This window comes from Protopterus annectens, chromosome 11.part0 (genome assembly GCF_019279795.1).
Source record: "Protopterus annectens isolate FY-2018-M chromosome 11.part0, PAN1.0, whole genome shotgun sequence".
Classification (NCBI taxonomy): Eukaryota; Metazoa; Chordata; order Ceratodontiformes; family Protopteridae; genus Protopterus; species Protopterus annectens.
Window position 1 is genome coordinate 544,474,876 of NC_056745.1, and position 14,226 is coordinate 544,489,101.

Consider the following 14,226-nt stretch of genomic DNA (forward strand, 5'->3'; position numbering starts at 1 on the left):
ATTCATGCTTGGCACCCCGTCTTCTGTATGCTTATCCTCCTCTTCTCCTAATATCAAAATTCCTTCAGAAAGCTTGCATGCTGGGGAGCTTAGTTATCCTCATTGCCCCATTCTGGCCTCACCAAGTATGGTTCACCTCTCTGTGGTCTCACCTTGTGGCTCCACCATAGACATTGGATCCAGTTCTGGATTTCATTTCTCATCCTTCAGGGATTCTCCATCCAGACCTGGACAGTCTGAAGCTCACTGTTTGGCCGCTCCAGTTCCCATGATAGTCAGGACTCCCAGCTTATCTTCACCTGTCAAAAGGATCCTGGAGGTGACTCATAAGTCTTCCACCAGAAGGGTGTACTCCAGCAAATGGAGACATTTTTTGATCTGGGCTTCGCAGCGTGCCCTAGATCCTTTCACTGCCCCAGTTTCTGTGGTTTTAGAATTTTTGGCAGGGATCTTTCAGCAAGGTGCCAGTTGTTTTACAGTCAAGGTCCAATTAGCAACGATTTCTAATTTCATGTAGGTGATAACATGGCTTCCTTAGCATCTTCTAAGCTTTGCAAAGCCTCCTTAAAAGGCATATTTCTTCTTCGGCCCCCAGTGAAGGATCCTGCGCTGCCGTGGGATCTTATGTTAGTTCTGCAAGCTCTAGTTTCATCCCCCTTTGAGCCTGCAGCCTCTGTGGACCTGCAGTTTTTGTCTTGGAAGATGGACTTCTTGGTTGCTATTACTTCTGCCAGGAGGGTTTTGAAGCTTCAGGCTTTGTCGGTCAAGCTCTGTATATGATTTTTCATAAGGATAGGGTATCCTTGCATACTAATCCATCCTTTCTTCGTAAGGTAGCTTTGGAGTCCAATATTAATCAGGTGATTAATCTCCCTGTCTTTTTCCCAAATTTTCAAAATAAGGGAGAATACAAATTACATTTGTTGGATGTGCACAGACAGTTACATTTTTACCTGCACTGGACTAAATCCTTTCGTAAGTCTGACCAACTCTTCATTTCCTACTCTAAACCCTTTTTGTGGAAACTGGTTTGGCACCTATGTCTCTGATGCAAACCAGTAACCTGTAAATGGTTCATCTCCCAGGCCCATGCTTACACTTATTAAAGGTATCAGAACTCGTCAGAGATTTGAGATGCACGGCTAGGCTTAAAAAGGCCCTTGTGGTCATTACCTAGAAAACACGTATGAACCTATGAAACTATAAACCAGTATCGAAGGTCACCATTGCCCGTTGGATTTCCCAGTGTATTACATTGGCGTATTCTGCTAGGGGTTTATCCCCACCAGGTCATGTGTAGGCACATTCCACTAGATCTATGGCTACCTCAGTGGCCTTTTGGTCCAGAGTTTCGTTGGATGACATCTGCTGTGTGGCTTCTTGGGCTTCATCGCATACCTTCATCTCGCATTATAAGTTAGACATCATATCCAGGAACAGGGCATCCTTTGGCTTTGCCGTGCTCCAGAATATCTCTCCATGAGGGCCTCCCAGGTGTTTAGTAGCTGGGGACTCTGTTCCACAGGTTGAAGATCAAATGAAGACAGCAACTTCAGATAAAGAAGTTATGTACTCACCATAACGTTCCATCTGAGTTGTTGCTCTTCATTTGTCTTCAACTATTCCCTCCCTCCTTCCTCCTGCCTTGCCTAAACTGTGTGGTGGTCTGGCGAGTAGAGGATGTGTTCACCGCCAGGGTGCCTCTTACTCTCCCTTTCTTGCTTATAGAGACATTTATAGGTTCATAGGTTCAAGGCTAAGGCCAGGCCACATTTATAAGCCTAGCCCATAGTTATGTGGCATAGCCTTTATTCCTTTTGTTATAATGCTGTGCCTTCATTTTGCTTTGTGCTGCTCACTGGTTTGCTGTCATCTGAAGTAATCATCATATATGCATATCTGCTCCATCCAGGTCAAGATTCCTCTTGAACAAGAGACCAGAAGGTGTGCTCTGCCTCATGTACCGGGATTTTAGTTTTTGGCATAGGGAGTCTCTGGGTGATGTGATGAATCTGTCCAACGTCGTGGTTATAACCGTGTCGTGGTTTAAGTCTCCTCCGCCCTTGTGGTTCTGGGGATCTAGATTTTTTGAGGTGAAGCATATTCATCAAATCTGGGTTTGACGGCCTTATATATGTCAGCTGGGGTCACTCTGAGCAAGCGGTATGAGACTGAGAGCTGAGAGGAGTTCTTCTTTCAGGGCGCATAAGACATATTATTTTTTGAGATTTATTTCCTTTTTGGTGAGAACTTTTGGGGCCTTTCAAGCTGCAGCAGGTGTCTGGTCAGATACATTCCGGCGGGCATTGTACTCAATCATGGGTCTAATAATAAGTGTGAGTACAGGGTGACGATGACCTCCCTTGATCTAGATGTGAATCCCTTCATGATCAGGTGGGTGATATAGAAGGTTTTCCTAACTACTTTAGCATGGGACAAGGTGTTGGGTCAGGTATGGATGCCAGGTTAGGCAGCAAACTTGATCTGAAGGGAAGAAGGAGACAGAGGCATTATTGGTAGGGGAGGAGCTTGGAGCTCGGATCAAGTGCTGGATATGTGGCCAAGTCAGATAACCCAAAGGTTGAAGATAAATGAAGAGCAACAACTCAGATGGAACGTTACGGTGAGTACATAACTTCTTTTTTCTGCTAACTGAAAGAGAGCCAGAAAAATCTTGAAAAAGATAGGAAGACATGGATCTTCATGTCTCTTTGTTTACACATTCTGTCTATATTTTTTCTTTCTTCACAGGCCTGCGTTGATGCTTCTTTTGGTTTTTGTCTCATTTGGAATGATTATTGCATTGGCCTTCTATAGACATCAGCATCCAACCAATCTATACCTGCTTCTTGGCTTTGTGAGTATGTAATATAATAAAGAACAAACCTCTTTACTGTTAATTCACTAAACTCCAGTTAGTTTACTGAATGTTTTTGCACTCTACACAGTCAAATGTAAGCCTTCTTTAATAAAAATGCATCTGTGGCACACCGCTCAACTTTCCAGATTTTTTGCATCTTATTTTTGTCTGTTTCCCATGTAATCTGTGGTTTTCTGGAAAATCATTTTTTTAAATCATGTAATCTGTGGTTTTCTGGAAAATCATTAAGGATTGCAATCCCTATATAATGGCTGACATTTTTGTTTGAATTCCTCTTTCAGAAAATGAATGCTAATGCAAAACTTGTTGTTCTCGCAACTTTCTAACTTTATAAGAGCATTTTTTTAATCTTCCCTGTTTTGGGCATTTGTCCTTCCATCAGTTTTGGCTTTGTCCCTGATTTTTGTGCTAAGAGGTGTGAAAAGATGACTAGTCCCTGTCCTTTTGACTGCTTTTTGTGATGATGTGTTCTCTTCAGTAAGTCATCCCTGCAATTTTATGCTGGTATTTATGAGTATCTTCATATACGACAACAGTGCACAAGGGTTGTGCTGGAAATGAAAAGTTTGCAGAACTTAGTTTATACTAGTATCTGCCCAGATGTGGAACTGCACAAGTTGACCGTTGATCCTCTAAAGACTGCAGAGGAGCACTCTCATTGGTGGTAGGAAAGCTCTGAAGGGCTTGACAATCAAAGCTGTCTTTAGTTAGCTCAGCTTGAGCTGACTAATAGTTTGGGCTCATGTGAGGTGCCCTAAAGCTTTGGAAGATGACCAGCTGTTGTATCTTATGCAGGATATAACCGATATGTGTGAAACTGCTGCAGAAGTGATCATTCGAACTTATACTGTTATGGTAAGTTACTTACACAACTGTACTTTTCTATCTTTCTTTGATATTCCTACCCCTTTTGTATATGAAACATGAACCCCTCACCTACAACCAGTGATGCTTTAAAAAGTACTGGAAAATTTTTTGTTGAATGTAATTTTTTACAGTATGGATCTTTGGGCCTAATTATTCCAACCAAGAGGAACGCCCTCTCCATACTTTAGATTTATATCATCAACTGTGATTTTATTTGCTTTGCAGAAAATACTTATGGAAAGTTGACCAGCTGTTTGTATCCTTTTCTACAACCTAATTTGGATTTAAAGTTTGTAAAGTCATATTCCGAGATTCAATAATGCCTACACTAAGTGTACACTGTTCTGAGTGAACAGTCACACAGACATAACTCACGCCTTCTTCCTCCTAATTTTAGTTTTCCTATTGATATTCTTGTAGCTTTAAATATTGGACATGGATTCATAAAGGTTACCACAAAGTGTAGACTACAGGTACACTTAGTGTCATTTTTATGAGTGACTAGAAAGCACAAAAAATGTGATAAGAACGTTCTTGAATACATATTGTGTACACTTAGTGTAGGCTTTATTGAATCTGGCCCATCATATTTAGATAGTTGTCAAATTGCATTCCCTTTGTTTTTAGTTCAAAGCAGTTATCCCTTTCAACCAAACCAGGAGTATACTCTATACTTGTTTCAACTTCTGTTATCTTTTTCAGACATTCATCACTGGATGATTACCTGTATGTAGCAGCAACTTGGTCTACCATGCATACCTCTGTCATACATTACAAACTAGCCTTATTTCTAGATTTAGGGCAGTATTCAGCTCCATCATACTCAAAGTATCATGCTATGATACTGCACAGGGATCTTGGTAGCAAAGGATTTTGTCTTATCTGTCAAGATGTTCAGAGGGGACAACTTAGGATACAAATGTTATATACTTCCCATAATGCTAGACCATTGTTGATCTGTCTATACATCTCAAAAATTCCACCTTTCTTTTCCATTTCCAAATTATGATGATTCCTTTTGTTCTTCTGGGGGGGGGGTCTAGCTCTTCCCTCCAATTATTCCTTTATCAGGGGATGTTAAGTTGTCAATCTCGCCTTCATTCTTGCTTGATGGGTTCGGAGCCGATCCTCGGCTCCGACTCGGCACTTGCTTTAGCTCGAGAACTCCTTTTACCAGCTCGAGGCAGCCCCATATCCCATGATGCAAGGCAGTAAGTACCCAGATCTCGTTTGCCGCTTCGCTTGGGAGGTCTTCTTTTTGCCAGCTCCTGGTAAGTTGTTCACTTTTGTGAGTTTAAGCCCCTTTTTAGTAAAAAAACCTTGTATTGATAGTTTTAAACTTATATTATTCCCTTTCTGACAGAAATTCCCTGTCTCCTTTATTTTTTGTTAGTGTATCTTAAAAAACCCTTCCCATCCCCCCCACTGTTAGGGTGTGTGTTTTGGTTTTGTAGAATACCTTTTGGTATTTATTTAAGTTAAATTTTGACTGGTGTGTGTGTGTGTGTTTTTCAGCACCATGTCAAAGGAGAGGGTCTCAGGTTTTAAGAAGTGTGACTCGTGCTGTCAGAAGATGTCTCTGACAGACGGTCACACTTCTTGCCTGTATTGTCTGGGCCCTCTTCACCTGCAGGACTCCTGTGCTATTTGTCACTCCTTCAGCCAGAGAGTCCTGCAGGAGAGACATAACAAACTGGTTCTTAGGGGCCTTCTTAAGCCGGAGGGCTCTCCGGCTAAGTCGGCTCCATCAAAACCAGCAAGAGTTTCCAAGGCCCAGGCTTCTGTTCTAAGCCTGCGGCCTCGGCTCCGACTTCGTACTGAGTCGAGATCGGCTCCGGCTGGAGCCGATTCTGGCTTTATTAGCGCCGGCACCGATGGCTATCGGTGCCGAACCTATTTTGACCACCGATGTCGGCTCCGATCGGCTCCGACACCCATGTGGCACAGGCATCGGTGTCGGCTCCGATCGGCTCCGACACCGTTACTTTGGTGGCTGTATCGGCTCCGGCTGGGGCCGATACATCGAGCTTCCTGTCGGCTCCGAAGTCGGCTCCGACAGGATCTATAGTATCGGCTCCGACGGCTCATTCCAGGAAGAGGTCGAGGTCTCCTTCCTTGGAGCCGATACTGTCGGCTCCGGCTTCGCCTCTTCTATCAGAACGGAGCCATCGGAGCCGATCTTCAAGGTCATCCAGGTTGTCAGATCATGACCTAGAGAGAGTGGTCAGTAGATTACTCAAGTCACAGGTACTGGCCCAAATGTTACACAGTCTGTCTCAACAGACGACTGTTGGTCCACACCCAGTTATAGTTCCTCCTTCAACTCTACCCCAGAGCTTGGAGTTGGAGTCTTCGGGAATGGTTACTGCTACGGCTGGAGGACGGATACCCCCTTCTGTTCCTTCAGCCTCTACTCTTATCTCCTCTTCCTTAGAGGGATTTGGTGGTCGGGCTTCCATGGTCTCCTCCGAGGGGGTGAGTGGCATCGGACCCTTGTCCGAGCCCGCTCTCCCCCTTGGAGCCTCGGCCTTGGTTAGCTCGGCTCCTACATCTGCCTCGGAGACTTCCCTGCGGTGGTCCCTGGAGTTCCTAGCTCTTGGAGCGGGTTCTCTCGGAACTGCCTGGGAGGGGAGCATTCGAGGTGATGAAGAGTGTACTGGCCACTGGTATCAGTCAGCAGTCTGTTCCGTAGCTCCTCCCTCTATTGTACCTGTTGACATCTCTGCCACTTCTCTTGCTTCAGGACCCAGAGATCCTCCGCCTCAGGTTTCCCCATTGGGAATTTCCCCTCTTCCGAGGATTCTCCTGATGTTTCGGGAGATCCTCCTAGGAAGAGGACTTGTAAGAGGAAGCATGTAGACTCCCAGTCTGTCACTTCGGATACTGACTTTGATGAGTCAGAGGGATCCCCTAGATCCCCTCTGAGGATGTCTCCTTCTCAGACATCCTAGAACTTCTAAAACAGAGGGAAACTGGCCCACCAACAATCCCTCTGAGGATGAGTCAGTATACCTAGAGGCGTTTGGATCTCGGCCCTCCACCTCCTGGGTGTCTCCGCCTTCGACCCCCTTATGCAGGTTATTGCACGGCGTGGGCAGCTCCTGACTCTGTAGAGCCAGTCCCTAGGAGGCCTTCAAAATTTATCACTGCTCCAGTGACAAACAATTCCTTACCAAGGGTGTCCCGCTGATGCCATGGTGGTGGCTGCGGCCACCAAAAGGAACTTGCAGATCCTTCCGTGCCCGTCCATCCTCCTAATAAGGACTCTAGGACCATGGACAGGTACGGCAAGCGGATGTTTTCCTCAGCGACCTTTGCTATCGTTCGCTGAATTATCTTTGTCACTTCACCAGACTCCAGAGAGATATCCTGAAGGAGCTGGGAGAAGTAGTTCAGGATCCTACAGCTGCAGGGGCTCAAGAAAAGATTGCTTCGCAGCTAGGAACCCTCAATTCCATTGCTAACTCCTCCATGCGGCTAATATCTTATGCTGCGGATGGAGCGAGTAGAGCCGCAGGCACAGGTGTGGCTCTTAGACGCCAAGCCTGGATGCGGCTATGTGATTTTATGCGGATCCCTTTAAGGCGTCCTTCACAAATTCTCCCTTTGATGGCTCAGCTTTGTTTGGCCCTCAGGTGAAGGAAACCTTGACCAGGTGTGAGCAGGACGGCAAGACTCTTTCTGCTGTTGGAGTCAGTTTTTCCACCCCTTCTAGGCCTTATCCCAAAGGACAGAAGGGTGGGAAGATGTGGTTCCAGAAATCCCAAGGAGTCACGCTGGATTCACGTGGTCAGTTTACCCCTAGAGGCAGAGGGGTAACAACAACAGACGCCGCTCTAGAGGCAGAGGGGGTCCGAAGAACCAGGGAAACAGGGAGCCTCTCTCTGATAAGCCCTTTCAGCATCCCTGAGGTGTTGCCCGGCTGTCCCTCCTTGGAGGCAGTCGGGGGAAGATTATCACTGTACCCAGAAGCCTGGCATTCCCTCACTCAAGACAGATGGGTACAGTCGATCATATCCAAGGGTTACATAATTCCTTTCGAGGAAAGTCCCTTCCCCTCAGGTTCCCTTCCAGATGTACCACCCGGTCTAAGGGAAATTGCAGAGTTAGAAATCGCAAAACTACTGCAAAAAAGAGCCATTCAGCCAGTTATAATAGACCATTCAGAGCCCGGAATCTACTCAAGATTCTTTTTGGTCCCCAAAAAGACGGGAGACTGGAGACCAATATTGGATCTCAGCAGACTCAACAAGTCTGTCAGGAAGACAAGATTCCGAATGGTCACTCTTCAGTCAATTCTGCCCTTCTTACAGAAGGACAACTGGATGTGCTCAATAGATCTTCAGGATGCGTACTATCACATCAAAATTCACAGACGCTCCAGGAGATTTCTCCGCTCGGCTGGGGTCCAGTCACTTCCAGTTCAGAGCCCTGCCCTTTGGTCTCACTACAGCCCCAGAGTGTTCACCAAATGCATGGCAGTGGTCACGGCTCACCTGAGACGCCAAGGATTCCAGGTGTTTCCGTATCTCGACGACTGGCTCCTGTCAGCCACCACCAGGCATCAGCTTATACAAGCCAGGGATTACACAATAGACCTTTGTTCTCATTTAGGCATCTCAATCAACTTGAAAAGTCATCCTTATCGCCCTGCCAGTCTATTACCTTCATAGGCGCAAACTTAAACACTGTTCGGATGTCAGCTACCCTTACAGAACAAAGAGTTTCAGACATTCAGACTCATGTCAGGATCATTCTGGCCAGCAAGAAAGTACAGGCCAGAATGGTTCTAAAGGTATTAGGTCTCATGGCTGCGGCCATTACTCTTCTTCCCTGGCTCGATTCTACATGCGCCTCCTTCAGTGGATGCTGTTCACACAGTGGTCATACCAGCAACTCCCAATGCGTCACCAGATTCTGGTGACACAGACATGCAAACAACATCTTGCTTGGTGGATCACATCGTCTCAGGTTCACCAAGGCAGGTGCTTTGTACCCCGCCCCGATAGCCACTGTCACCACGGATGCCTCCTGATCGGGTGGGGGTCATTATCAGGGCAGGATGGTTCATGGGACGTGGCAACCGTTCGAGTACCATCTGCACATAAATGTCCTGGAGATGAGAGCAGTGCTTTTAACGTTGCAAGCCCTCAACGACTTTCTTCCCTTAGGGACAATTGCAGTCCACACAGACAACATGTCTGTAGTTTGGTATATCAACAAACAGGGCAGAACCAAGTCCTACCCCTTGTGTCGAGAAGCGCTCAGACTTTGGCAATGGGCGATCTCCTCTCATCGGTTTCTGGTAGCAACGCATATCCCTGGGAAAACCAACATTATAGCGGACAGATTGAGCAGAGCTATCCTCATGCCTCACGAGTGGTCTCTCAAGCAATCTATAGCGGAAGAGATTTTTCTGGAATGGGGTCGTCCATGTTGCAATCTTTTTGCTACTCCCCAAAACAGCAAATGTCCAGACTTCTTCAGCCTCTTCCCTCTATCAGGCCATCCCCAGAGACGCTCTGACCCAGGATTGGCCCCAGGGACTTCTTTATGCCTTCCTCCATTTCCTCTGATCCTCAGGTGATCCAGAAAGCTACCGCTTTGAGAGCCAAATTGATTCTCATTGCCCCTTACTGGCCTCGACAAGTTTGGTTCCGTTCCTCCATCATCACCTTTTGGTGCAGCCGTGGCATCTGGACCCAGTGCCAGATCTACTGATTCACCAATCCGGTCAGCTGCACCGGTCAATCCCTTCTCTCAACCTCACAGCATGGTTGCTCCACTTCCTTCCTTAGCCAGGCTTCCTTTGATCTCTAACCCAGTTAGAGACATCATTGTAGCTTCACTAAAATCCTCTACCAGGAGGATTTACACAAGCAAATGGAACGTTTCTCTTATTGGGCTAAGGCCCAAAATATTGATCCTTTTACTGCCCCTGTTCAGGCAGTTCTGGACTTCTTAGCAGAGATTTTTCATGCAGGCTCCTCTTCTTCCACAGTCAGAGTTCAATTGGCTGCTATTTCTAATTTTCATGTCGGGATAGCAGATCATAATATTATGTCCCATAGGCTCTGCAGGGCCTTCTTGAAAGGATTTTTCCTACTAAAGCCTCCAATCAGGAATCCTCCTCCTCAGTGGGATCTAAATTTAGTGCTGACATCCTTGATTCTTCCCCTTCGAGCCAGCTGTTTCTTGTTCCTGAAATATCTTTCTTGGAAAACTTTATTCCTAGTGGCTATTACATCTGCCAGGAGGGTGTCTGAACTTCATGCTCTTCGGTTCGACCCCCTATTTGATTTTTCACAAAGACAGAGTATCTTTGAGAACCAATCCATCCTTTTTACCTAAGGTCGCTTCAAAGAACAATCTGAATCAATCCATTGATCTCCCTGTATTTTTTTCCTAACTATTCAGATAGAGCCGAACAAAAACTACATTATCTTGACGTCCACCGTCAGCTTAGATATTATTTGGACAGAACAAAACAATTTAGAAAATCTGATCAACTTTTTGTTTCCTATGCGGATAATAAAAAGGCCTTCCTGTTTCTAAAGTGACTTTGTCCAGATGGCTTTCTTCGGTCATCACTGAAATTTATACGATCAGGGGAAAACAGCTGTGCTCAAAACCTAAAGCACATTCAACTAGGAGTTTAGCTACTTCTACAGCTTTTCAAGCTAGACTGCCTTTGGACACTATTTGTGCAGCGCCACTTGGGCCACTCCTCACACTTTTGTTTCCCATTACAAATTGGACTTGGCCTCCAGGGACAGAGCCAGTTTTGGCTCTACAGTCCTCAAGAGTTTGTTCCATTGAGCCACCCAGGATAGAGGTGCTAGGACGCGGTCCCATCAAGCAAGAATGAAGGCGAGATTGACAACTTAACATTAAGAAGTTATGTACCTACCATAACGTTCCTTGTTAGTTGTCTTCTCGCCTTCTTTCTGCGACCCTCCCTCCTTCCCCCTGGCCTGGACAGACCTTGTATAAGAAACTATTATACTAAAGACCATTCAGACCTGGTCCTTTTTCCATCTGTAAGTTTCTTCTTCCTTTGGGAAGTATTTTTATGCTTGGTGTTATTGCCCTTTGTCAACAAACGAGATCTGGGTACTTACTGCCTTGCATCATGGGATATGGGGCTGCCTCGAGCTGGTAAAAGGAGTTCTCGAGCTAAAGCAAGTGCCGAGTCGGAGCCGAGGATCGGCTCCGAACCCATCAAGCAAGAAAGAAGGCGAGAGAAGACAACTAACATGGAACGTTATGGTAGGTACATAACTTCTTATTCCGTTCCAGTGGTGTTCCTGCCTGCTGCTTAGGACAAACTCATTTTAAGCAGTGCAGTGCCTTATAGAAGAGAGGAGCTTGAGCAGTGTAGAAGCTCTGAAAATATTAATGGCTCAAATCTGCCTCAAGGGTGATAACCCAGTGTTGAGACAGATTATATAACTTTTGTTTCTTTATCCAGACATGAAATAAATTTGACAATTGTAGACCTGACAGAGGGATTCCTTCCTTAGCTGGAGGTTTGGTGAGAGATCTGTGGGCTGTCTTTATACCATATGACAAGCCCTCCTGAATACTTAACAATTGTCGAATCCACCTGATGAGGAAATTTAATTATATTTTCTTCTGTTTTCTCAGGCATACTAAAATACTCTTGCTTTTTATTCTTCTCTTGTAGTTTTCTGAGTTTTCACCCTATCTAGTAACCGGTTGTTTTGTTTTAGCAAAAATTCAGTCTTCCCTCAACGTCATTTAAATGTGTCTATATGAGCATTTTGTTGTCAGATCGTAGTTTTTAGAAATTCAAATAGTTTACCATTTTCTTGTATACAGGTTACCTGTTTATCCACGTTGGTTACTTTAAGGATAATTCTTGTATGGATGACAGTATCTTCTGGAAATTCATTTTTGTAGAGATGATCTCTTGCCCAGTAGTTTTGGAAACTGACTTCCTTCAAGTTGCCTGACGTGTTCTGACACGATTTTTTAAAATTATTAACTTTTGACTAATATGATTTTATCCCAATACAAGATGCATGTAGTATTTCACTTGTAACAGTGACTGGATCAAATCTGATTATAAATTCAATTCAAAAACGTTTCAATAGTACTGAACAACTAAAATTTGCTGCACTTAAGCTCCCATATTTGTGCAGTTATAATCCACTGGAACTGTAACTCCATCTGTTGTGAAGAAACCTGAATTTATTGACTTAACTGTGGAGCGATATCTGCAGTAATTATATCAGGTATACCATGGTAAAAAATTACTTCATCTATGTTATGACAGTTGATGTGCATTTTAGCTTGATGACATGAGGGTACTTAGACTTAAGAACAGTAATTGATACATGAGTTGCTGACCGTCTTTGAATAAAGTAATAAATCTCAAGCAGTTTTACCCCTTAGCCTGTCGGGATATTTTTGAGGTGTCATTGCATATTTGGAGTTGCTTTTCTGGTACATTGCAGATTTGATATTTTTAATACCATCAGTTCAGTCTGTTTGGATGTTCCTAGCTAAATTGCAATGCAGCGTTCCCTTTCCTTACACTTAATAATTCCCAAGGGTATTTCATATATTCTACCTAACATGAGGTTATGGAGCTGGTTTGGCACACTCATTCTGCTAGGTTTAAACATTAGTCCTTGTAGTTCATGAAGTTTGACACATTGGGTATAGAGAACTTGAATTAGTAATGCCAGCTTTTTTCTTTTCACGTAGCTATCCTCTCAGTTGCATATGTTTAACAGCCATAGCAGTAAATCATTTTCTCTATGGTAAATAAATGCTGATAACTTATTTGCAGATGTGATAATCAGCTTTGTATTTTCCAGTGTTCATGGATCAAATTATGAGAGTACTTTATGATCCCACATCAGTGTACACTGCATTCTGTTCCTGAGGCTTTACTCTCTGAGCTGTATGAATGTGTAAATCATTGCTGCAGAGAGCATTTAAATAACTGACTTTGCAGCTATGCTAATCATTGTCTCTGACTGCTCTACACCCTGTTGTGTTCCGCAACTGCCCACTAAGACTCCTCTGACTCAAATCCATTAGTTCACTTGCACGCGCACACACACGCGCACACACACAAACTTCTTAATATGTTAGGTTGCTAAACTGATACAACTCAGCATAATTACTTGTGTTATTTTTTTTATACAGCCAACATAACTTTAATCTGACCAAGAGTTTTTATCTTATCCCAGAATTGGGTCTTAATTTTGTTTTGGACTCCAACAAGGATATTCTCAAGATAAGTTGTCTGAATGAACTTTCCATAATGTTGTTACACTGAGCCCCAGTATCTACTATAAATGTGGTAAATATACTAGTCTAATGACTTTTGCATTGGTATAATTGTTGACCTTCTGAGATAGCTGAAGAAATTATGCAGATATGACATAGATTGACAAATTGTTTCCTGCCTTATGTAGGTCATTTGCTTTGTTCACTTGTAAAATGGGTTTCTGTCCTTTCTTTTGTAGTGGTACACCAGCTAATGTATTGTTTAACTTGTTTGTATAACTGTTTTACTCCGTTTAATGTTTAGAAATCACTTCTAAGATACTCTCAGTTTATTTAAGGGCATAAATGTACAAATACTGTGTGTGCATCTGAATATTGTCCATTACTTTTCCACTGACACAGCTGCTCTGATATAACATATTTTGATATAAAAATTGGCACAGAAAAGTGTTTTTGTAGATTCCAAGGTTAAGTAATGTAAATTCTTAATATGGATGTTACTCACCAGCCCAAATGTGCTCCATTTATGGATGAAAAGGTTAAGGTGTGAGCATTGAAATGTGATGAGGTGCAACTGTGGCCATAAATAGCTAGATTTTCATTTTTTAGTCACAGGCCATGTAAGGTGGATTGATGTATTCTCAAGATAATTTTTTCTTATAAAAATTGCAAGCCCATATTATTCAGTTTCATCATCTCCAAACATGTATGCTTTATCAAAATAAAATCATGTATATTTTTTGTACAAATGTCTCCATCTCTGTTTATTTAAAAGAATGCATGCTGCAAGAATAAATATATTTTAAAGATAATTTAAAATGATTGGCTTTACCACATTTCATAAACTTTGTTGCTCTACATAAAACAACAACTTTTAATAAGTTCAAATATCTCTTTCTTAGTAGCATGCCATTTGTTTGGTCTTCTTTTGTACCACAAACTATTCTGTCCCTTGTTAGTGAATCATACAGCTGTCCATATACAGTCTTTGGCTGAATTCTTTAGCATCTGCAGTTTCTGTAGCAACCTGTGGCTTGCAAGTGATGAATACACTGTAAGCTGTTTTGGGGCCCATAATAAATTATCAGTAATTGTTTTTTCTTATCTTACTGCACTTCAAGACAGGTAAAAAAATATAAAATATTTATAAAAAAATGCTTTCAAGGCTGTTTTCCATTAGCATGTAGAAATAATACATAATGTACCTTTTTAGA

At 43.3% G+C, this 14,226-nt stretch overlaps 1 protein-coding gene across 1 annotated transcript in view; it reads left to right on the top strand.

Moving 5' to 3' along the window:
* Positions 1 to 2,754: 2,754 nt before the first annotated feature.
* The window catches only part of TMBIM4 (transmembrane BAX inhibitor motif containing 4), a 572,035-nt gene continuing 560,563 nt past the window's right edge, over positions 2,755 to 14,226 (top strand). Inside the window, exon 1 of the mRNA XM_044088052.1 lies at positions 2,755 to 2,857. Coding sequence (XP_043943987.1) covers positions 2,762 to 2,857 — 96 coding nt within the window. The 5' untranslated portion in view covers positions 2,755 to 2,761. The remainder of the gene's footprint in view (positions 2,858 to 14,226) is intronic.